The sequence below is a fragment of the Phymastichus coffea genome, unplaced genomic scaffold (assembly GCF_024137745.1).
Source record: "Phymastichus coffea isolate CEN01 unplaced genomic scaffold, Cenicafe_Pcof_1.1 PCOF00059, whole genome shotgun sequence".
Classification (NCBI taxonomy): domain Eukaryota; kingdom Metazoa; phylum Arthropoda; class Insecta; order Hymenoptera; family Eulophidae; genus Phymastichus; species Phymastichus coffea.
Window position 1 is genome coordinate 207,988 of NW_026706870.1, and position 24,765 is coordinate 232,752.

The 24,765-nt window shown below is 37.7% G+C and overlaps 2 protein-coding genes and 1 long non-coding RNA gene across 7 annotated transcripts; all 3 read left to right on the forward strand.

The window, feature by feature from the left end:
- The first annotated feature begins 208 nt into the window (after nucleotides 1-208).
- LOC131666495 (sodium-dependent nutrient amino acid transporter 1-like) lies at nucleotides 209-13,348 on the forward strand. 3 transcript variants are annotated; one of them, XM_058939215.1, is made up of 16 exons: nucleotides 209-306; nucleotides 1,770-1,853; nucleotides 1,919-2,406; nucleotides 2,474-2,848; nucleotides 2,926-3,115; nucleotides 3,180-3,249; nucleotides 4,793-4,912; nucleotides 4,985-5,115; nucleotides 10,374-10,460; nucleotides 10,787-11,045; nucleotides 11,238-11,463; nucleotides 11,602-11,976; nucleotides 12,119-12,485; nucleotides 12,685-12,961; nucleotides 13,037-13,131; nucleotides 13,215-13,348. In XM_058939215.1, the coding sequence occupies exons 1-16, from the start codon at nucleotides 292-294 to the stop codon at nucleotides 13,308-13,310; spliced, it is 3,255 nt and encodes a 1,084-aa protein (XP_058795198.1). In that variant the 5' UTR covers nucleotides 209-291; the 3' UTR covers nucleotides 13,311-13,348. The 3 variants fall into 3 exon arrangements, with proteins under 3 accessions (XP_058795198.1, XP_058795199.1, XP_058795200.1); XM_058939217.1 differs by lacking the exon at nucleotides 209-306 and adding an exon at nucleotides 1,217-1,343; XM_058939216.1 differs by lacking the exons at nucleotides 4,793-4,912; nucleotides 4,985-5,115 and having other exon boundaries at nucleotides 3,180-3,356.
- A 463-nt stretch (nucleotides 13,349-13,811) lies between these two features.
- Nucleotides 13,812-20,895, forward strand: LOC131666487 (insulin-degrading enzyme). 3 transcript variants are annotated; one of them, XM_058939201.1, is made up of 13 exons: nucleotides 13,812-13,951; nucleotides 15,073-15,266; nucleotides 15,349-15,849; nucleotides 15,918-16,120; nucleotides 16,200-16,448; nucleotides 16,650-17,149; nucleotides 17,210-17,354; nucleotides 17,427-17,537; nucleotides 17,608-17,728; nucleotides 17,793-17,999; nucleotides 18,059-18,351; nucleotides 18,433-18,642; nucleotides 18,734-20,895. In XM_058939201.1, the coding sequence occupies exons 1-13, from the start codon at nucleotides 13,881-13,883 to the stop codon at nucleotides 18,995-18,997; spliced, it is 3,069 nt and encodes a 1,022-aa protein (XP_058795184.1). In that variant the 5' UTR covers nucleotides 13,812-13,880; the 3' UTR covers nucleotides 18,998-20,895. The 3 variants fall into 3 exon arrangements, with proteins under 3 accessions (XP_058795184.1, XP_058795186.1, XP_058795185.1); XM_058939203.1 differs by lacking the exon at nucleotides 13,812-13,951 and adding an exon at nucleotides 14,433-14,520; XM_058939202.1 differs by lacking the exon at nucleotides 13,812-13,951 and adding an exon at nucleotides 14,531-14,855.
- Nucleotides 20,896-22,925: 2,030 nt separating this feature from the next.
- LOC131666584 (uncharacterized) lies at nucleotides 22,926-24,384 on the forward strand. Its single transcript, XR_009302108.1, has 3 exons — nucleotides 22,926-23,070; nucleotides 23,416-23,490; nucleotides 23,555-24,384. It is a non-coding gene; the product is annotated as an uncharacterized LOC131666584 (long non-coding RNA).
- Nucleotides 24,385-24,765: the final 381 nt, after the last annotated feature.

Here is a 24,765-nt window from a genome sequence, read left to right on the forward strand (position 1 = left end):
AATTCAGGAGCTTCCAAAAACAAAAAAAAAAGTAAAAGGAAAAACGAGAAGATAAAAGCGAAGATTTTTACTGCTTACCTGCACTTAAAGAGTAAAAAAAGACCAACGAAGTGTCGCATAGAACGGTAACAATTTGCCAAACGCTGTTGCAATAAAAAGAAAAATACAGTCATGAATTCCACTCGAGTTTCCTCGCACGCAGTCTATCATCGTGGCTCGCGTCGAGCGCTTCGTGACTTCTTTCGTGCGTTCGGATGACGATGAGAAAATCGATGCGACAAGTTTAGTGAAATGGCGAATTTTAAGGTAATATTATTTCGTCAAAGTGCTAATACTCAAATTGTAGAGGAATTTACTACTTAATGAGTGACGTATTACGTCTATTGTCAGTGTTAAACAAATTATTTGCCATCCTTTCAGTAATCGCGACTTTTATGATACTATACGCATACTTATCTCGGCAGCTTTATATTTTATGTTGAAGCATAAATATTACATTATTTTAAAAAAGTAGGAAAGTTTTCGGAAAATTCAGATTGTTTTGGTTTTGTAATAGAGTAAAAAAGGGATTACCTTATGAGCTTGAAAGAAAGAAACGGATGCGAAACTGGTGTTCAAAAAAAAAAAAAAATTAAATTGAATTTGCTCGGAAAAAATTAAAAATGTCTTTATATTCATACATAAATTTATCAGTAATCTTTTCTTCTTTTTTTTTTTTTTTAAAGGGAAGAGTGAATTTTATACACTTTCATACACGGCACGTAATGTACTCGTATTATCAATCTTCATTTCAATCAATATACAAACATATCTTCAACAACCGACAAGCTCGCAAGCAAAAAATAATGATAGCGCGAGTAACAAGTAGTTTAGGTACGAATTAAGCGCGACGCTGTCACACGCGATCGCATACAGGATCTTTCCGCTTTTTTCTATTTTGTTTGCTCCGACATCGCAATCCACACGCGACCTTCGAGCGAAGATTTAGATAATAATTTATATCGCTGACTTTAATCTCAATTTTTACGACTGTCACAGAATGCGTGGTTTTACGACGCTAACGAAACTAATTTTTTACGCTCTGTGTTTCCGTGCACGGATGAAACAATGCTGTGCGCAAAACGTCTCTATTTTTTTTTTCATTACGTAACCAACGGAGCCGCTGCGGGTCGCGAACGGAGCACAGAGCCGACAGTGGTCACCGATGGCTTCGTTCGAAATGCGTGCGCGCCGAAAGCGCGGCTAAAAGCAGAAACAGAGGGGAGCGTCCGTACCGAGCACCTGCCGATAGGACACATGGCTATCTTTGGAAGCCGCGATAGTCCGACGCTTGCTGGCGCACAGTAAGGAAGCGGACGTTGAGGTCCCCTAAAAGCCGATTACGACACGAAGATATTCGCTCCACCAACCATGGCTAACCAACCGTGACGCGAGCAATCGAACAATTTCTAAACTGAAGCGGACTTTCATGCTCGGATGATGCGAATAATTTCGCTAATTATCAGACCTTCGACACTTATAACTCTGTGCTCGGTGAAGCTGTCTCGAGTGCACGGCGTTAAAGCCGTATTTGTCCCAGCGATGTAATAATTATACTCCGTAAAGTATGTCACGTGCAAGTCAGGCTTGGTCGCCGTGAGAACTGAAAGGAGAGAAAAAGAAAAACGAGTTGCATTGTTTTCGTTACGTTCGATTGTTCGCCGAAGCGTCTCCCTGTACGGTTCCGAGGGATTCCAGCGAGGCCGTAATCAGGACCACAACTCTTACAGGCAGGGCAGAGCAATCGCGGTTTCGCCGCCGACGACGACGTCGAACTACGGGACATAGCGATCGACGAACCGAGTTCTCAAGGGGTAAGCAACGCAGGCTTTTGTTGGCGAGCGGGCGTCGAATGAAAAGCCGCGCCAATCTGTCGCAGCCGCCGGCGAAATTCAGCAAGGATGACCGGCAGCGATGGTCGAGCGGCATGGAATTCTTGATGTCCTGCATCGCCATGTCGGTTGGCCTCGGCAACGTGTGGCGCTTCCCGTTCACGGCGTACGAGAACGGCGGCGGCGCTTTCCTCGTCCCTTACCTCGTGGTGCTGTTCCTCGTGGGCAAGCCGTGCTACTACATGGAGACGATCGTCGGCCAGTTCGGCGGCCGCTCGTGCGTGAAGCTGTGGTCGTGCGCGCCGATACTGAGGGGCGTCGGCTGGGCGCAAATGTTCTCGATGATCGCCGTGGCCACCTACTACTGCTCCCTCATGTCGCTCACCCTCAGATATCTGCTGGACAGCTTTCGCGCGGACCTGCCGTGGGCCAAGTGTCTCGACGAGTGGGCGGACGTGTGCGTGGACTCCACGCGCAGCCCCGGCAACGGCAGCAATTCCACGTCGCGGAAGAGCCCGGCCGAGTTGTATTTCACGTGAGTGTGCGCCCGTGAAAGCTGGCGGCCGTCGGTTCGCCACGTTAACGCCGAGCATACCTCGCAGCCGCGCAGTCCTGAGGGAGAAAGCGAACATCGACGAGGGCATCGGCGCGCCCGACTGGCACCTGACTCTCTGCCTGCTGGCCGCGTGGCTGTGCATACTAGCAGTACTGGCTCGTGGGCTGAGCTCCAGCGGCAAAGCATCCTACTTCCTCGCTCTCTTCCCTTACGTCGTGATGATCGGCTTGCTCGTGCGCGCCATGAGCTTGGACGGCGCGATCAACGGCATCCTGTTTTTCGTTCGACCCGACTGGTCGAAGCTCGCGTACGCCGAGGTTTGGTACGCGGCTGTCACGCAGTGCTTCTTCTCGCTGTGCATATGTTTCGGCGGACTTGTCACTTACGCGTCTTACAATGACTTCCGACACAACATCTATCGGTGAGCGTGTGCCACGGGCACAAAGCGATGAGATTTTTTAATAGAAAAACAAACTCCCGCTGCGTGTGTGTCCGCAGTGATGTGCTAGTGGTGACGTCGCTCGACACACTGACAAGCTTGATGGCTGGACTGACCATTTTTGGGATTCTGGGCAATTTGGCGCACGAATTGGGCACCGACGACATCGCCAACGTCGTTCGCGGGGGCTCGGGCTTGGCATTCATTTCTTACCCCGATGCTATTGCTAAATTCACTTGGATGCCACAGGTGAGGCCGGAAAGAATGGAAAAGGCGAAATGTTTAAAAATGAGTATTTTCTTTTTCGCTGCAGTTGTTTGCCGTGCTGTTCTTTCTGATGCTCTACATACTCGGCATAGGAAGCGGGATAGCCTTAGCCGGCGGTATAATCAGCATTATCAACGACCAGTTTCCCAGTTTGAAGCACTGTCACATTGCAATCGCCACGACGCTTATCGGCTTTGCTGTCGGCACGGTTTATTGCACACCGGTACAGTCTGTCTGTCTGTCTGTCTGTCTGTCTGTCTGTCTGTCTGTCTGTCTGTCTGTCTGTCTGTCTGTCTGTCTCTCTCTCTCTCTCTCTCTCTCTCTCTCTCTCTCTCTTTCTCATTCTTTATTTTTTCGTTCGGTAACACAATCAAACAATTTCCTGCTGTTTCTAGGCGAGCAATTCCATGAAATTAAGCCATCATTCGCAGCGCTTCGTGCGACCTTCATATCGCGAGCATTCATTCTCGATTTTATCATTTTATGGGATATTGAGAACCTGGGATTATCTAGACGGCACAGTTATCGCATCTTTTTTGCGTATGGTAGTTCTAAAATCAATCAGGAACAATGCAAAATGTTAACATATTAATGCAACTTCCTATTCCAATCTACCAGACCTATATATGTTAGAAACTGCATTTTATATTACTTTCTGACGAAAATTTCGATTTTTAGGTAGCTTTGAAAAATCTGCCAAGTTGTGCAAGGATCGCGAAGAAAATAAAGCACAAAATTGCTTCTATCGTATTTTAACTTCCAGAATCCACATTTGAATCAAGATTAACGATTGTTGTTTAAGTTGTTCTTTTCTATTAAATTTCAGTATAATTGTTAAAATAATTACGTTTATATTATTACTGGTGTCAGCAATATTAAAAACAAGACAGCTGTCACAAGAGGGTGGGGTCATGACCGACCTGATTATTTTCGAGTGGGCGCTTTCCACTAATTGATCAAATTTAAAAATTATATGCATGCGTCATGAGAACTCGGCAAAAAATAGCTGTTTGAACAACTGAAAAAACCTGCGTCGAATTTTGGTACTTTGTTCATGGAATTTGTAATATATTCGCAACCAATCACGTCAATTAAGAATCATAGTATAACAATTGAAAGCTACCCAACGAATATATACGCAATATCGGAAGTCCATTTGGAGAACTCAATTTGCGTTGAAGATTGGCGCATAAAGTGAAGCTTTCGCGCGAGGAGTTGCGTTTAATTGGCAATCTACATCGTATACGAAAACGTCATGAGCGGGCTAAAGCGATCGATTGTTCGCGGCAAGTGGTGTACATGGCCGTCGGCGAGACCTCATTGCCCAAATTAATTTAATAACAGGGCGGTCAATTCATCCTGGGCCTGGTGGATTACTACGCCGCGTCGTTCGTGGTGTTCGTGCTGGCGAGTCTCGAGGTTACCGGGCTGTTCTGGCTTTACGGCTTGGAAAACTTCCTGGACGACGCGGAATTCATGCTCGGACAGCGTCCGACGCTGTACTGGCGCGCTTGTTGGGCGCTCGTCACCCCAATCTTCCTCATTACCATCTTCGTCTACACCGTCGCTAATCTCACGCCGCTCACTTACGCTGGCATCGAATATCCACCGACTGCGCATGGTACGCTCTCTGGTTGATTTTTCTCTTCGATATCGCAGGTGCGCTAATTGTGTTGATGTGTAGCGGTTGGCTGGATGCTTCTTGCGTTTGGAGTGGCGCAGTTACCGTTTTGGTGCTGCTACACCGTGTGGTCGAACAGGAAATTTGGTTTTCCGGAGGTAATGTTAAATTTTTTATTTTTATACTTTTGCACGTTGCAAAATTTATCGAACCGCGTATTTTTGTTTCAGATGCTGTTAGAGTCATTGAAGCCGAGCGACGATTGGGGACCAGCGAACGAGACGAACTTCGTAGCTTGGCGACGATTCAAAGAGTCGCGAAAATTGACACGCGACAAGCGCACTGCCACGAGATTCAAACAGTTTGTCTACGTTCTCTTTGGTTGCGAGGCTAAGCTCGACTGAGAGAGATATTTGATGATACATTTTGTACCAAAAATGCTTTTTAATAGCTAAGCAATAATTACTGACGTTGTTAGTCGGTCGTCTCGTGTCCCTCATCCTCTTCTTCTCCGTCGTCCGATTGTGGCGTCTGCTAAGAATATTATTTAAAAAATTTTTGCGATTACCTTAGAGTTTGGTAACATTACCGAAACGCAAATTGGTTGAGGATATTTGGCACGTTCCTCGAGAAGTTCCGCCTCGAATTCTTTTCTGCGTCGCTCGCGCTCGTCACACTCCTTTATCGAACAATTATTTTACGCACAATCGAATTAAAATTAACGTTGAACGTAATTGCATTCGGCGTAATAATCACTCTGTAGTGGAGAAGCCACTGGCCGAGATACGCGATCGGTTCGCGCGGCCGCTTAACGACGATTTCGCTCAACGCCATCGGCAAAATTCTGCCAAAGTGCGCTCGCAAATAATCGCTCTCCACGTTCGCTTTCGTTGTCTCCTCGCTGTCCGACGAACCTACCCAAGGAACTGAATATTCGTTCGCTCGCGCTTCCAATTTACAAGATACTTACAGTGGCAAGAGTTTTTCGATTCTTTGAGAGTTTTGCAAATGTTGACAATGTCTTCGTAAGAGAATCCTTTGCATTCTAATTTCCTGTTGGCAAAATTGTTGTTGCTTATGTTAAGGATCTCGTGAACGTTTGCATGGCAATGGACTTTCTCCAGTGACAAATAAAAACGACGAGAGCTGATCAATTCATCTCGATTGACGAGAAAGCAATCAATACGGTCAACTTCCGAAAAGTTGCCAGGACTAAAATGTTCTGGAGCTCGTGCGAAAAGAGCAGCTGTCGCGTGAATATCCGTATAACCTGACAACGTCATCGGTGATACCCTTCTCCACGATTTCTTCAACAAAGTCAGTTGGCAGGTTGCGCGAGAGTAAAAATCGTCTTGTTGCTTCCGTCATCCTGGCTGCATTCACACGCGCACCTTTCGATAAATTTCGTATCTTCAAGCGATTAACTTAGGTGGCCCGATTTATTTCAATGTCTGTCAGGTTATCCAAACTTTTGCACGAGTTTGATTTGTACGCTTTTGTTTCGAATTCGCATATTTACAAAGAGAGAGAATCATTTCTTTATTTTTTAAATCCATTTGTTGTTGCGAACTAACATTCCAATGTGAGCTTTGATATTAAAATTAATGAAAGCTCAATGCTAATGCAAGCACGCTTCAATTTCACGATTAATAAAAGTTCATTATAAAGCGACCCATTTAAATGAAAATAGTACATTACGATACAAGTACTGTATTTTTTTATATGACGTGTGGAAAGTGCGATTTTCAACGCACGTTTATTGCCGAGCGTGTGGGAAAAACGCACTTTGCGCAAGGAGTGTCGAAAAAAAATTAAAATCAATTCAATTTATGAATGCTGGGTATCTGAGTTTCTTTTCTGTTCGATTACGTTAAGCAGAAATTTATGATTGCGAGTTAAATTTATTTGCTCAAGAAGACTTTAAAAATGAAGCCAATTGTCCAGGGATCACGTGAAGAAATAAAGAAATCTAAGTGAGATAAGGTTAATTTAAGATTCGGATGATTGCTACATAAGATTTAAATGATAGAAAAACGAAAAGAATTGAAGTGACGCGGGGGTGTGAGTGCACCGTATACAGTGTAGAAACCGGGCGGAGTCAATGAACGTAATCAAGTGTTTCTTACGTATTTTGACCCGCTAAATTTAAAATTTTGAGGCGGAATATCGCTCGAGTGGTCAATTAATTATTATTAACAAATTTAAAACGAATTTATGTTGAATTTAGGTTTTTCGATAAATAAACATTTTCTTCGTACGCTTTAGCGTGTTTTAAACAAAGAAAAATGTCATTTTCGTACGGCAGTGATGCCTTTCCGACACCACTGATGGCACTTACGAGAGCACCTCCATTACTATTGAGGATTGAGACTCCGATTTTTTTTAAGAAAAAAAAAATTGTTAATCTTAAGTAATAACCATGCACAAAAGAAATTTCATTTCGTGATATGTATAAATATTGTACAACAAGAATTCAGATTTATTCCATAATATAAAGAACGTTATAATTTACTAAATATAATATTTAGTCAACATAAACAATTCTCTTAGGTCTTTATTCATTCCCTTGAAATGACACATTATTATGGTATTTATTTTGATGAGTGTTTTCTTTCATACAGTTGCAAAATGAACAACGAGGTATTTATTGTGAAAGACATATTTCTCGGTTATTTCCGGTGCTTGTGAGTTTCTTTTCCTTTGTTTTCTTATGACTAAGTATGAACACTTGTAAATTAACTAAATCGTCCATTGGGTTTCACCTAATATTATAATTTACGTGATAGAACAGAACGATTGCGCAGACCGCGTAAGGCCAGTCGATTCGGAACGTATACGAATGATTTAGCTTGCTTGTTATAAACAAGTTCAAACAAGAGTCCCCCGTGAGCGCAAAATTTTTAATTCAAACATAACATTTTCATTATTCATAAAGTACTGAATTTCTCAAACGAAGATATCGAATCAAGTTTTTAAGCGTACAGAAAATCGTACTAATGCATGAACATTAGCCGCAATAATAATGGCGGCTAATGTTCATACATTGTACATACTGTTGCGCCGTAAGCGGTCTCGAAAATGCATCATTGTTCAAAGCATTACACCAATGAATTCTTTGTAAAACCATATCAAAGTTTTTTAAAATAAAATTATATATCCAAACGAATTGAAAAGTGTAATTAGGTTGTATAATGGCTTTATACTACCAAATTCAACTTTGACGAAGAAATGTTTCACGGGTTTTCTTCATAATTTTTCCCGTAGAGTTGATGGTCAAACTCAGATTTTGTAAATAACAACTTTTATCATAATTTGTTTAAATAATTTTTCATAAACAATCGCAAGTGACAACGGAAAAAATGCGTGCATTTTTTTCCACTTACCAGTAATTGGCATAGTTGGTTTGATACTATCTGGCCCAGTATCAGTCTGGGGCTTAATGGATTGACATTTGTAAATAACCACTCGGATGATAATCCACTTAAAAGTTACGAACTCAGCGAATACACAATCGAGAACACTTGATTTCGTTCATTCGAATTGAAAAAATCACGAGAACCTATCTGACTCCTAGACAATAGGGACAGTCGGGAATCTCTGACGGTAGCTTCAGTTGCTGCATCGGTCTTCCTTGAAGATGATCAAAATGACAACTGCGCGCGCCGAAGTACTTGAGCTGCAGAATGAATTTTGATGCCAATTTACTGCGAGTATATCGATAAAACAATCAAGATTTTACTTTAATTAAATAATCTTTCATTAAAAACAAAAACTTCAACACATGCCTTTAAGAATGTAAAGCTCGGCGTGATTCTAACACGTTTCGTGGTATGGGTGCGATCACTCATATCATTATATTAATCCGTGAAATACTCGATCTTAGGCTGACATCTCGAGTGCTTTGTAAATTGTGGAACGTGCTTTCTTTTATTGGTAATATATATCAAAACGTTACACAATCTACCTTTGGTCGTAAGCGAATTGCTATAATGCATATGGTTTGTCCAAATTCAGTGTAAAATCAACTATTCTGAAAAATGGCAATCTTAAATTTGAATTGTTCTGCACAAAAACAACGTCATAAACACATTGATCAACTTTTGTAATGCATAAAATCAATCACTGTCCATTATTGGAAAGAAAGTCGGTTCCCTTGTAGCACCACTGCATAGTCGTCAAACAAAGCATGTTTATCTAAGCACGCGGTCGTTAATTTTCCAAATCCGAACTTAATCACACAACAAAGTAAAAAGTCACGTGACGTTCATTAAAAGAAAAGTTGTGAGTTGCAGTAATCAAAGAAGAATTCAAGTGCCTTCACGGCAACGTAATGTAGAATCAGTGCGTTATCTTTATTGCCAACGACTTCAGTTCGTCGGTAACTAAAGTGAAAAGAGAGAGAACCGTGTCTGATCCATTCTCTGCTCGAATGCAGAGTTTGTCAGTCGCGTTGACGTCTTTATTCCGGAAAACACTTTGAACACATAAGGAATCTACCATGACTGAGGCTGTGAGTTTTCAGATTGAGTGTTGACACTATCTGCATAAGTGCGAGGCCTTCGGCAAATTTATTCATTTTTTTTATTTTCTTTCTTTGAAAATCATTTTTAAAAACACTGCCGGCGCGTGTGTAATTGGACGAAGTGTTGGAAAGTTAGTGGAATCTTTTTGTTCAACGTGGTTACTTCCATCGAAATATGCTATTCTAGTTGAAGAATGTTTATGTACGCGTATGATAATTTAAACAAAATTAAGGAATGCAAGGAAAGAGAAACATGACTTGAGAAAATTCCTTAAACTCGTTTGCAGATTATCAGTGGAAAATTTCTTTGGTCTCAACGTGTATTGATTTTAGGGAATCACGAATCATCGAAATAAAGGACCGTATGGTTCCATATTTAACAAAAAATTAACATAATTATCTTATCGAGGGGTGAGCACGGATTTTGAACACACAGAAAGAGCAAATTAAATTTGAAAATTGAAACACAGCCTATTTGCGGATTGTCAATAAACCTTTATTTGCCTTAGCGACGTTTTAGCATTATTCCTGTCGATATATGGTATTTTCGATATATCTTGAATCGTGATAAGAAACTATACGCGAAAAAAAAAAAAACACCTGACAAAACTATATGTTTTCTAATAAAATTTTAATCCGAGATAAGTCATAAATATACCGAAGATTATCATGAAGTAACTCACTCTTCGTTTAATATAGTCATAATTATATAAGTAATTTTGTTAATTAATTGATAAAAACATGCAATCCGCGTCAAGATGAAACAAAGAGAAAGAAATTTGCACCTGTCATCGAAAATACAATGCATAACCCGACTGTAATTAAAAGTGATTCCTGATTTTTATCGAGAGAGAAAGAGAGAGAGAGAGAGAGAGAGAGAGAGAGAGAGAGAGAGAGAGAGAGAGAGAGGAAAAATGTGTATTTAAAGTCATAAACCGTTATCAAGGTTATTGAACGACTTTCGCATAGGCAATTTATATATCTAATCAGGTGTCGGAAAATACGTACTTAGCGTTAAAAAATCGAACGAGCGCAATATAGAAATTGAATTGTGTGCTTAGCAAAAAAAAAAATATTTGTTTTTGTATACTTTCAAGGTAATGAAGAGCAATGGACTGACGAACAAAGGTTTTGTTCACGACGAAATTTACGTCGATCAGAAACCAGCCAATGACGAAAAAGCGGTAATTAATTTTATCTATTTATTGTAACGAAAAGTCATCTCACTCCACAAAAATAAATAAATAAATAAATAGATTGATGTAATTGATCTGATTGTGTATACACCGTTGCAATTTTAGAGTCTTTTCCTTAAAATTATCTTACGATACATATCGAATTATCGATGTAAAAAAAAAAGTATTTGAAACGAAATCTTAAGAGTATAGATAGCTTTGAAACGAATCTATGTCGTGTGTCAATCAATGCAATTCAATTATAGAGGCACACAATTATAACGCGTAGCCTTTTTAAGATGCAATATTATTCTTATTTTGTGTGAAAAATGCAGCCGAGAGAAGAAAAGGAACGCGCACAATGGGGCAACGATCGAGAATTTTTGTTATCCTGCATCGCCATGTCGATTGGTTTGGGCAATGTCTGGCGATTCCCATTCACGGCCTACGAGAACGGCGGTGGCGCATTTCTCATACCTTACATCTTCATCTTAACCGTGGTCGGCCGGCCGTTCTATCTCCTCGAAATGATATTAGGACAGTTTAGCAGCAAATCGACTATCAAGGTCTGGGATATGGTACCGGCTTTTCGAGGTGAGTATGTTCGAGCTTCTTTCGGCGTAATTTCATCTTTTTCTTTTTTTTTTTTCAAATTTGTTGTACCTTTCAAAAGAGTTTTTTAAAGGAAGCACTCGTTATTTTCGGGTTGCGGTGTACCCCGTTAAAAAAATGTATGTTCCCATTGGAAGAATTTCTTAAATTAATGTAAACCCATTCTTTGTACAGGTATTGGATTTGCTCAATTCTTGGTGCTCGTAGCATTGGCATCGTACTATTGCTCTCTCATGGCATTGACTATGTTCTACCTCGCAATGAGTTTTCAATCGGAATTACCGTGGTCGAAATGTTGGCCGGAATGGGGAGATATTTGCTTCGACTCAACTAATCGCAATGGATCAAAGAGCAGCAGCGGCAACGTCACGATGAAAAGCTCGGCCGAGCTTTATTTCTAGTGAGTTTGCAACAGAGAAAAGTCCCGCGCGCAATTATCATGCTAAACGCCGGCTTGACACATTGACCCACTAATCGTCGTGTTTTTCCTACGCACGATTCGTCACCAACTTTTCCGTGTCGTTTTCTCTCGACACAGCAAAGAGGTGTTGCGCGAGAAGGCCGACATCAACGACGGCTTAGGTTTACCCGACTGGCGATTGACCATATGCTTGGCAGCCAGTTGGTTGGTGGTGTTGCTCGTGGTGGTACGCGGCGTGAAAAGTTCCGGCAAGGCAGCTTATTTCCTGGCGATATTTCCGTACACGGTGATGTTTGGTTTGCTGGTGAGGTCTGTTACGTTGGAAGGCGCCACCAACGGGATACTCTACTTTATCACGCCGAATTGGCAGAAATTGTGGGAACCCAAGGTTTGGTACAACGCCGTGTCGCAGTGTTTCTTCTCGTTGACCGTTTGTTTCGGCGCCATCGCCATGTTCTCCTCGCACAACAAATTCAATCATAACGTTTACAGGTCAGTCGATTTATCGCGCGTTGATTATGTCGCTCGCTCAATCTTCTCCTATTGATCGGTTGCATATGGACGCGCGAGTGGTGCGCACAACGAAGCGTCAGAAGCGAGCGATCCGTGACTGTCTTTGTTTTTCGCTTCGCAGGGATGCTCAAATAGTGACCACGCTGGATATCTTCACGAGCCTCCTGGCGGGCTGCACGATCTTCGGTATACTCGGCAACCTGGCACACGAGCTTGGTACCAACGACATATCCGGTGTTGTGAGAGGCGGTACAGGCTTGGCCTTCATCTCCTATCCCGATGCCATTGCGAAGTTCAGCTGGATGCCACAATTCTTCGCCGTCATCTTCTTCGTCATGATGTTCGTGCTTGGCATTGGCAGTCAAACTGCGCTTGCATCCAGTGTCATTTCGATCGTTCACGATTACTTTCCAAAATGGAAGCTCTGGTCTATTGCTTGTGGCGTTGTGTTCCTTGAATTCTGCGTTGGACTCATTTACGTAACTCCGGTAGGTTACTCACTTCTTTCATACTGCATCAAGATAATGGCAATCTCATTACACTTTAATCGTTCAGCGTAAATGTTATCTACTTCATCCAATGACGCGCTGAATTATACAACTGGTCTTAAACATATTTTTACATAATCAGATCTTGCAAACGATTGATAAGTTACGTGAAGATCTTTCAACCCCTTTAATTTTGCAGGGTGGTCAATTCATGGTAACGTTTGTCGACTACTACGCCACCTCCTTCATCGCCTTTGTACCTGCTATATTCGAGCTTGTGGCCGTATTTTACGCCTACGGTAGCAAGCACTTTCTCGACGACGTCGAATTTATGCTGAAACGACGGCTTTGCTTTTTCTGGACGTTCTGCTGGCGATTTATCACCCTCGCTATCATCACCGTTATTTTCGTTTACAGTATTATCAGCGTCAAGAAGCTCACTTACAACGGAGTTGATTACCCGGAAATCGCTTACGGTTGATATCTTATTTTCCTCTTTTGCCAAATTTTATCACGTGACAATTTTGAACTGATTATTGTTGTTTCACCAGTGATCGGATGGATACTATTCTCCGTCGCACTGTTACAGATTCCAATCTGGATGTTGGTGGCTTTTTTGAAAAAAAGAAAGTGCCTATTCCGCGAGGTTCGATCGAAATTTCTATTTCATGTCAAACTCAACTCATAAGTGTACTTATATTGGGATTTGTAATTTTTATTTTGGCGCAGGTTTTCAGGCGTATGTTCGACCCGTCCAAACATTGGGGTCCAAAAAATCTGGAAACGAGAAAACAGTGGCTCGAGTTTAAAAATGGGAGAAATTGATTGTAAATTTGTACATAAATGTAAAAATGTGAATGAATATATAAAATTATAATTATATGTATATTGGACGACAATCGATATTTTTTTATAAAGTACTATTTGTATACGTCAATGATGTTTTTTATAACTAATTTAGGTACTTACAATTTACAGGATGTGTATATATTAATAAAACTTACTATTTTTTGACATTAAATAAATAAATTTTATGTTCTTCATTGAATCACCTTGCTATTTTCAAATAAATACAAGTATGTTTGTACATACATATTTGCAATAATTTTAACGTTTCGTAGAAAAAATCTATTTATTTATAAGTATTTTTTTTAAATCCGCACGATCCATTGAAATGATAAATCCGAGTATCAAAATGATCTTAAAATCTTTGAGCTTACATCATCGTAACATTACACGAATTGGCGAGACATGTGGCGGCATCATTCTCCATGGACGGTATGCGTACATAAGTATATGTAAGTGGTAGTGCTGGTGGATAGTTGGTGTTCTTACCGGAATCGATGGGCAAGGAAAGTTTTCTAGACATATTCAGTCACACGTGTATTCTTCTAAATGTTTGCCCGACGTATTCTGAGAGTTCGTATCGTTTTAGTTCCCCTGCAGTCCTTCATTTTTACCACCAGGTGAACATTAAATATTTTATTTTTTCTATATCTATAACATAACCTTATTTAACCTGACACACGCGTGATGTCTCCTATAATAGTAATCTTTTTTTAAATTCTATTATGTAATATTTATTATTTAATATTTAATTGAGAAGTGCGGAACTAAGCTAACCAAAACAGCAACTTTCGAAATATTAGTTCAAAAAGAATTGAATGAAATGCAAGACTTAAGACTAAATATCTCGAAAATAGTAAGAACGAATATCAATCAGATCATTATATAATTTGTATCATTTTTTCACATAATGTGTGGTATGTTGCTCACATTTTTTGGAGCATAATTATCAGATCTCTCTTTTTGTATCATTACACGCCATACACACGCAGCGCCGTGAGCGCCGTTATAGAGTACTTAAGCACTGACACATACAGTTAGTGTATATACGTACGTATTATATACGCTCTACACTCGTGGCAGGTAGCGAGCAGTAGGCGAGCAGTCCCGAGCGAGGCATTTGTCAATAATACCGTTCGCGCCTTGTTTCCTTCAGGTTTCCTTTTTTCGCGATCCAGCTGACTCGCGCGTGCGTGAGAAACATTACTTTAACTTTACACGGCTCAATGTTTTTATCCTTAAAACAGTGCACGTTTTAAAAGCAAGATACCTTATTGTTTGGTCTGTGCTCTACTTTTTTCCTTTTAAATCGTTTAACACCTGTCCGAGTTTTTATAACGTTGTGTGCGAATATTATGTCTGGTTTACATAATATGATGCTTGAATTATAAAAAAATATAATTAATAATAAGTTATGATTATTTCATGAAAGTTTTTTAAAAGACAATACAAACTTTGAAGACTAACAATGTCATTGTTGCACCAAAGTACTGACCCTTCAAAGCGTGATGACTGTACAACTGTGTAAGAATTTGATTACAGTGTTTCATTGCCTATATTGGTACAAAAATCTGATTCATTCATGTAATGAGAAAAAAATACTTCCTACCTCTTCACTGCACACTCAATCTTTTGTTCCTGATTGCCTTATGCTTTGTTGATTTTGCCAGACTGTCAGTCTAGTACTTATTCTTCCACCAAATAGAACAGTCTTTTTTACAGTTAATATAATTGTTTGCAGAAATAAATCAACAGATATGGTTGCCTCAGCAGTTAAGCATCAACCAAAGGAGCCAATACGATTCAATAATATTATCAAATCATACAATGACAAAAGAAATTACAGAGGATTAATTCTTCACAACAAATTAAAAGTGCTACTGATAAGTGATCCAACTACAGATAAGAGTGCTGCTTCTCTAGATGTTAATGTTGGTATGTTTACGAATATAATTTTAATATCAGAAAGTATTAATCTATCCTGCAGCCTGAATTCACATATGCCCTTTACATTTAGGTTACTTAAGTGATCCAAAGGAGTTGCCAGGCTTAGCTCATTTTTGTGAACATATGCTGTTTCTTGGTACAAATAAATATCCAGAAACAAACGATTATAATTCGTATTTATCTCAAAATGGAGGTGCTGGTAATGCTGCGACATATCTCGATCACACAAATTACTATTTTGATGTTAATCCTGATAGTTTGGAAGGTGCACTAGATCGGTTTTCACAATTCTTCATATGTCCTCTGTTCACGGAATCAGTGACAGACAAAGAAATCAATGCTGTTCATTCAGAGCATGAAAAAAATTTGCCAAATGATATTTGGCGACTCGATCAGCTAGATAAATCTTCAGCAGATCCAAATCATCCGTACTCTAAATTTGGAACAGGCAGTAAAGAGACACTAGTTATTATTCCTAAAGAAAAAAATATAAATGTTAGAGAAGAGTTATTTAATTTTTATAATACCTGGTATTCAGCAAATATCATGTCACTAAGTGTCCTTGGCAAAGGTAAATTGTACATTGTACATTTTTATACTTCATGTGTCGAAAATTCATTTTTAATATTTAATTTTCAGAAAATTTGGATGAACTAGAAAAAATGATTGTGCAAATGTTCTCTGACATAGAAAATAAGAATGTAGAAGCTCCAAAATGGACTGAACATCCATTCATGGAAGAGCATTTTAAAATGAAATGGTCTATAGTACCTGTGAAAGATCTAAGAAATCTCAATATTACTTTTCCCATTCCAGATCTTCAAGAGCACTTCCGAGCGGCGGTAATTGATCTATTTTTTTTATCTTTTAATTTTTTCACTGAAAGTAAGATAAATTACTTACGATGCTAAATTATTACAGCCCGTGTACTATTGGTCGCACTTATTAGGTCACGAGGGAAAAGGTTCATTACTGTCGGAATTAAAGAAGAAGGGGTGGTGTAATTCGTTGATGACAGGCAAAAAATCATCCGCTCGCGGATTTGATTTTTATAGTATAAACGTAGATTTGACCGAAGAAGGACTTTTGCACGTTGATGATATCATCACGATGACTTTTCAGTATATCAACATGCTCAAGAGGGAAGGACCTGTTCAATGGATTTTCAAAGTAATTATTTTATTAATTTCAAACAAATTATGTGCTTAGAATGTCACCAATAAAAGGATACATTATATTATTAAAATTAATTTTTCATATTATAAAAGTACAATATAATGTCTTCTAATTAACATTTTATAATTCAATAATAACGTAACATTTTGACTAAAAACCTAATTAATTATAATTTTTTCTTTTCCATGATTTCAGGAATACAGTAACATAGCAACAATGAACTTCAGGTTTCGCGAGAAATCCTCGCCAAGTAATTACGTCGATTCGACCGTGCAATCTCTTCAACAGTATCCCATCGAAGAAGTTCTTAGCGCACCACGTCTGGTTAGCGAATGGAGACCCGATTTAATAAACGACGTGATGACTTATCTTAAGCCTGAAAACATCAGAGTACATGTACTTGCAAAAGCTTTTGAAAATGAAGCAGATAGTGTTGAACCTTGGTACGGGACAAAATATAAGAAAGAAAAAATACCCGACGAATTGATAGCTCGGTGGAGTAATGCTGGTGAGAATGATGCTTTCCATCTACCCGAGAAAAATGAGTTCATTCCAAGCAAGTTTGATATTAAACCACATGACAAGGTGGATAAATTCCCTGTGATTATCGAAGACAATCCACTCTTCAGAGTCTGGTTTAAGCAAGACGACGAGTTTCTTTATCCCAAAGCTTCAATGACCTTTGATTTTGTTAGGTAAGTTGTCTTGTAATCAAGTAATTAACATGAATGTAGCTAATAAATACTTTTTTACAGCCCTTTAGCGTATATAGATCCAATGAGTAGTAATATGACATACATGTTCGCTCAATTATTTAAAGACTCGTTGAACGAGTATGCTTACAATGCGGATTTAGCTGGACTCAAGTGGGAATTGAATAACAGTAAATATGGTTTGAGCGTTAGTTGAACAACAATTTGTACTTTTTTAAATTATTGTTGAATTGGAAGTAATATTTCTAATGGTTTATAGTTGCTCATAGGAGGCTACGATCATAAATTGGATGTATTGCTGGAAAAAATTTTGGATAGAATGATGAACTTCACTGTTAACGAAAAAAGATTTGATATTCTGAAAGAGAATGTGAGTACAATGTTTTAATCAAGTGATTAAGAATTGAATAAAAATATACAATATAATTTTTTATTTGTAGTATATCCGAGGCTTAAAAAATTTTGAAGCAGAACAACCGTATCAGCACGCAGCTTACTACCTCGCAGTGCTTTTATCAGAGCAAGTATGGATAAAAAACGAGCTCTTGAATGCCTGCTCAAGTAAGTAAAAATGCAACATTCATTAAAAATGTTGTATAACAAAGTATTTATATTGTTATTTTAGTGTTAACGGCGGAAAGAGTACAGCAATTTATTCCAATGCTCATGAGTAAAATGCACATCGAGTGTTTGATCCACGGTAATATAACCAAATCTGAAGCTTTGAAAACTATAAAAATGGTTGAGTCTAAGCTTACCTCGTCTGTCAAAGATTTGACTCCTTTGTTGCCGAGACAATTAGTCTTGTATCGAGAGCTCGAACTGCCAAATGGTAATTTTTTTTTCATTTACGGTATGACTTAGAGGATTAATTCAAACGTAATTTTTCAGGTTGCCACTTTTTGTACGAAGTCGAGAATAAGCACCACAAAAGTTCCTGCACACAAATTTACTACCAGACGGGAATGCAATCGACAGAGAGTAATGTGTTGCTAGAACTGTTTACGCAAATCATTTCTGAACCCTGTTATAATATTCTACGTACCAAGGAGCAACTTGGTTATATTGTCTTTAGCGGTGTTCGTAGACAGAATAGTGTTCAAGGACTACGTGTTATCGTACAGAGTAATAAACATCCGCAATATGTCGAGGAGAGAATCAATGCTTTCATGGAGTCAATGCAGGTGCGAAAATTTGTTTGATTTGTCGACTGAACCGCTGACAATGAAATCATAGTGTTGTTATAAAATATTTCACTTTTTTAGGAGTATATTGAGAATATGAGCGAGGAAGACTTCAATATGCACAAAGAATCATTGGCAACGCATCGGCTTGAGAAACCAAAAATGATGAGAGCACAGTCGGCAATTTATTGGGCTGAAATTGCTAACCAGCAATATAACTTTGATCGAGCTAATATTGAAGTAGCCCATATGCGAACGATTACAAAGCAACAAATACTTGATTTCTTCAAGGTAGATAATTATTAATATTAGAATTTACATGTATTAATGAAATTAAAAAAGAATATGGAATTGAAAATAAAATTTGTTTTTATCCCTACAGAATGTAGTACAACTGAACTCGCCAGAACAGCACAAGCTTTGTATCCACGTGGTGTCAACTGCCGAAGGTGGTGCTGGAACGCAAGATATTAGTTCAACAAGTGAAGACACACCCGAGGAGCAATTGCAGAAACATACAGTAGTTGAGGAACCGGTACGCATTAATGATATTCTTCAGTTCAAGACGAGCCATCCACTTTATCCACTTGTAAAACCTTTCAACAATATATCGAGGAAAGGCACTCAACAACAATCGAAACTGTGATGAGCTGCATTCTGCGCTATTGAAACAAAGTTGATTGTAAGCGAGTACAACGGTGCTTGATCAATTTTTTAATTAATGAATGTTATGGTGTTTTATACAATTTTCTTTTCATTCGAACCGACGTTCAAAATTCTGTAATTCATTGGTGCTAGTATAAAAATATAAAACTACACGTGCCCAAATATTAAAAAAAACAAGGGAAATTGATGATTATATTGATGAAATCGAATACCAGTGATAAAATGAATGAATGATCATTTGTAGTCGAATATGAATTTGTACCATAATTTTTATTTAAAATTTCCTGTATTGAGTTTTTAAATATTTTACAAAATTGATTTATGGAATAACAGAATCACTATTATATTAAGAACGACAAGTATCTTCGTCTTGATTAAAATATGTAGAAAATTTACGAGTTAATGAAGTCTAACGAAAGTTAATCATTGTATTCAATCTATTACAATGCCGTAGGAACTTTCTAAATAAGTAAATTGCTATAATATAACCATTATACTATTAATCAAATGAATTAAGTGAAATTTCTATAACTTATAATTTATATTCAATGAACTTGGTACAATTATATTTACAGGATTTATAAAATTTTTGAATACATTAGCAAAAAACCTTTTTCTCAAATAAGTTATGATCATTTTTTTCATTAACTAAACTAAATTCCTAATGGATTACGTGTATTTCAATTGAAGAAACGTTAACCCGCAGTAAAATGAAGAATTATAAATATTCGTACATGCGTAATAAACAATATAATAGCGAAGCACATAGCCTAAGACAGTTATTTATGGAATGATACAATTGTAAATAACACTCTAATTTAAGCGAATATAGTACAATATAGTTAAATACATAATCACTGTGCAAGTTATCGCGCCAAAAATTTGATGCTTAAATATTTTTACATCACACTACGATCGTTACATACATATGTTATATTATTTGAAAACTTCAATAAACTGGCATAGAAAATATAATCATATAATATTTTACTTATTTTTACTTTTGTTGGAATTGTAGGGAATAATTATAGATAGCTGTTGTGACTAAATGTATGAAAAAATATTTCTCGCGCTTTGTAGGAGAGTTTTATCATAGAACCGCCTGTGATATTCATTAGACTTCTGCAGAAAGTTGACTGCGCTCAGGTTCGAGGACCAAACCTTAAGCCAAGTCATAAGGCTTCAGTGGTCTTGGAGCTCGTAACCAACCCAACTTTTCACCTTCGTGCTTGGGTTGAACTTTTAAAGCGATTTTAGCTTCCGAGCTTGTGAACTACTTACCTTCCAAAAATCTACAAATATATAAGTATTTTAAAACGTCGGATTTATAACTTATAATCTACCAAATTTTTTAAGTTTATATTTTAAGTTGATCGAACTACGATACTAGACTATAAATTAAAATTGAAATTATGTAAGCCTACTTCGAAAAAATGTTGAAAAACTGAAATCTCGAAAAAATTTAAGGTTCTAGTTGAGAATGGGATTATTGCATGCAGGCTCTTTTTAAAGCGAATACATGACACACTACAGACGTTCGCGCTTGCCGCTGTGACGGCACGTTTTTTGGTACCAGTCGAATACATATCGAACATATAATATTCAATCTCGATACTTTTCCAAGTTTGAAAGGTACTTTTCCCATAATTGGTCGTTTGATCTCCTTAGTAAGAGGCCACTACGGTAGAGCCACTTCATTCAACGATGTTACCGCGTTGCCAGCCGAAACGAAAAGTCGAATAATTTGACCAAACCAATAATTTTTAATTCGTTTTAGAATTTACGTCAAGTTTATCTGTACGCGTTAATTCTTAATCTGTTCGTTCTACTACACAACTAGGTAACTTTTACAAACATTCGATCAAGGTTGTCATAAGAAGTGGATATCCTATTTTGATTTATTTTTTACTTTTTATTTTTAACATGTGAAAGAATCTTTTAATGTAGCCATTAAAACTGTTCGTTGTGACGGGTATTTGCTAGCTTCCCTGATTGTTTCGCATAATTTCTTAAGATCTTTTTTACTGAAATTTATTTTCTTAGCATTCAACGACGTGTAGTAACATCCATTTGTGATTTACACAACTTCGTTTCCGTGGAGACCAGGAAAACTGCTACTTATACGCTGTATGTATACATAAATATTTAATAACAACATAGAGACACTCTCGAAGAAAAAGCTATGTTTAAAAAAAAATTGATTGACTATACGCAATGCAAGATGTTCCAAGAAATTAATACTAAAATAAATATTCAAAATCGTAAAATAAACTAAAGCTTGTTTTATATAATATTAATATTTAATAAAGTTGAGAATAAAACGTTTTCAATATAAAAAATTAATTTAATTTTATTACTAAGTCCTTCGTTTTGTTTTTAATCTTCGCCAATAAAATTACCAACGTCAATGATCAATCCCGTAGGCATTTTTTGCAACAGTATTGGCACACTGCCAGGACACGCCAAATGCTTAGTATGATTTTGGTTATGATGTGTAGACTCTTCCTCGAAGTAACCAAAAAAGCATCCGGCGCAATTCATCAAGCCGGGCAGCTCGTATCTTCACTGCAACAAACCGCAACTCGACTGTATTATCGGAATCGACGATGCTAGAAGTGCTCATGAATACTTTCTAGAGATTCCGGAAATACTTGACGTAACGAATATCTTGACCTCGAAAATCATTTTTCTTCCTTTTTTCCCTGGAATTTTTCTTTTAACGATATTCTGCTAGAAAGTAGGATGGCGAGCTCATGGATCTCACAAAGCCATTGTCTGTCTTTTGTCAGATTTTTTAGATTTTTTTTTATCGCCAACAATCAAAGGAAGCAAGGTGCTAGTTGACTAAGTTTTCGCTCTCTAGGGTCTGATCAAAGCCTAAACTTCAATATTCTGTGAAACTTGCATTCACTGGAAAGATTCAGAGGTATTATTTCGGTCAAGGTAGCTTGCGATAGATGCAGAGATCAATTGTGACAATAATGTCATTAATGAGGCATTTGCGCTTTACTTGTCTATCACGCTACACCTTTTCATGATGGTGCTGATCGCTGTGAGATTATAATTGATGGTATATTGTAAGAAAACTATGATTTATTATTAGTAACTGTAAGTAAGATAGCCTTTTCGAATTATGTTACTTACCAAATTTGCCTCGACGAACAGGTGTGTTAAACCCCAAGGTAGATGCTTTTGTTCGTAGCGTAGCGTATAACACCATATGACCATCGTCGATGTCAACGTGAGTTTCAATTTGATTTTGTCAGACTGCAAACGTTGAATGTAACAGCATAATGGGATGCGTGAGCGGTGCAAGGTTGTTATCGCTCAGGGCGCTCGATTGTTCTCCAAAAGCTGATTGCGACTGTGACGTTGATTTCATTTAGCTTTTGTGCTTCTTCGATTCCTTGCACCTATGCAACGATGGCTTCAATTTGAATCACCATGGAGATTGATGAAAGCGCAATCTCGTTGACAATTGCACCAATTAAGCTTGATGGTTTATTTACGCTTGAGACAAGGTTCGTCGTGTTAGTTCTTGTCGGAAATCGCCTTATAGTTGCAAGCTGTCTTCTACTTTAAGATTGAGCGCGAGCAGTTTATCGTACAAGAGTCAGAATGTACTCGAGGATGTAATCGTCAAAGTTCGTTTCATTCATTTGAGTCCTGAAGTTGATGATGAAACCAGCCGGAAGAAAAATAATTTTACACAAGGAAAAATAAAACGAAATTAATTCTTCAATCTTGCATAAATAATTTTCAATGATAACGTGAGTAGCTATGGGAAAGTGAATGATTCACTTGGAACGCTAAATAGATCGCGATTGCGCAACAACTGTTGCTATCGTCCGCGGTATCTTTATCGTATAATAATAAATCGGCAATGAGCAGTCTTCACGAGCCAATATAAGAAGCTGCGTAGACGTAATTTTCACATGTTCTCTTGCAAATAGTTTAGAGTATCATTCGTCTTTGTTTTTTCTTTCTTAAAAATGAGAAGTTTATTTTTACTATTATGTTTTGCAGTTTTCGCTGTAGCGCTCATTGACGCAGGTATTTGTAATAAACAATTAAGTTTATTCGATTCTTTTTTTCTTTAGACATTCACAGTAGTTATCATGGATTCTATGCCATAAAGAATGTATTCGTGTAGATTGATATAAATATATTTAACTTCAATAAATTCTAGTACTTTACTAGCATATTATTTATTGCGATACATCTAGTATACTACGTAAAAGTGATATCACGAGTAGTGAAAAAAGTTTATTGAAAACAATGATTCTTGAAAAATATTGATTTGCGACTTCAGAATAAATTGTACGTGCAATATCGTCGCATTTGAATGTTTAATTTACGCAATTAACTATATTTAATTTATTTATTGTTTGCACACAGATTCATACCAAGACCATCCAATCAGCAAATCGAATTTTCTACAGGAAAAACACCGCTGCGAGCAGACATGCAATGGTAGGATTTGAATGACTATCTTAAAACTAGAATATCGCAATAATTATAAACATATTGTTTTTAGGTGATCCGGAAAAATGGAAAACACAATTCTGTTTGGAGACTTGTCAGAAACATCTTGTACATATTCTTTAGCAATTTTTGTAGTGAAACACTACGTTAGATAGACACAAATAACAAATTTAGGTAATTCGATGTATAAAAAAATTTGAATGAAATAGAAACTAAAATAATAATTTTTGCGCGTGGTATATAATTACTTATACCCGTTTTCTGCACACCTATATTAAAAAATAAAGTGCTTTGTGTGACGTGCGCCTGACGGCTCAAGTGGTAAAGGTCCATCGCGCATGCGCGAAGCACTTTACTCCCTTGGATGAGAGATAGCGTGACAAAATGACTGTTTTGAAGTCACCTAATGAAGAGAACGTAAATTTGAAAATAACTTTGTTTGAACTACATCATAAACAAATAAACCCGAGTACTAAATCTTATGTATTAACTTTTTATTCTGTTTCAATTGTACTTGGCTGCGATATAGCAATGCTGGCTACAGTGTGCATTATTTTAGCACGGCGCGGAGATGGTTAGAGGTTTCATTCCTCTTCAATAGTACTTCGCCAACCATATGCAGCCCCCTTATAGTGGTGATGGTCATGCGCAGTTGGACGTTGCGTAGTATATTTAGTGCAGATCTGTCCATCACAAGGACAATGTCAATGTTGCCAATGAAGTAACTGCTGTTAATTAATTTTGTGATGGACATTGTTAGCGCACAATGTAGTGAGTAACGTCCAACCCGGTCCAACTAATAGTCTCTATCTCCATCATAAAACTATATGGACAGTAGTAACTAGAGAGTAAAATAACTCACGCATGCGCACTGCCTCTTTTCCGCTATTGTCTAACGGCTCGAGCAGTTATAAATATATATATATGTATGTAGCGCATTGCGTGTATTATACATAACTTACATACACGAGGCACTTTACTTTTGATATTTTGAATCGTGGAAATTAAAAGATTTGAAATTTTTCGTAATTATTATTGCATAGAAATTCAATCTATTAACTGGAAATTCTATAAATTTAATTTTAAGTAATTTATTTAATGCATTTATTAAATACTTTTTGTTTTGTTTGATAATTGATGGCTTTTTCAATTTTTTGTTTTCATAATTTAGAACTTTTGGTGGTTTGAATAATAGAATTAAATTCTATAATACCTAAATACTTAAAAGTTTTATTAACTAATTAATTTTGAAATATTTATTTA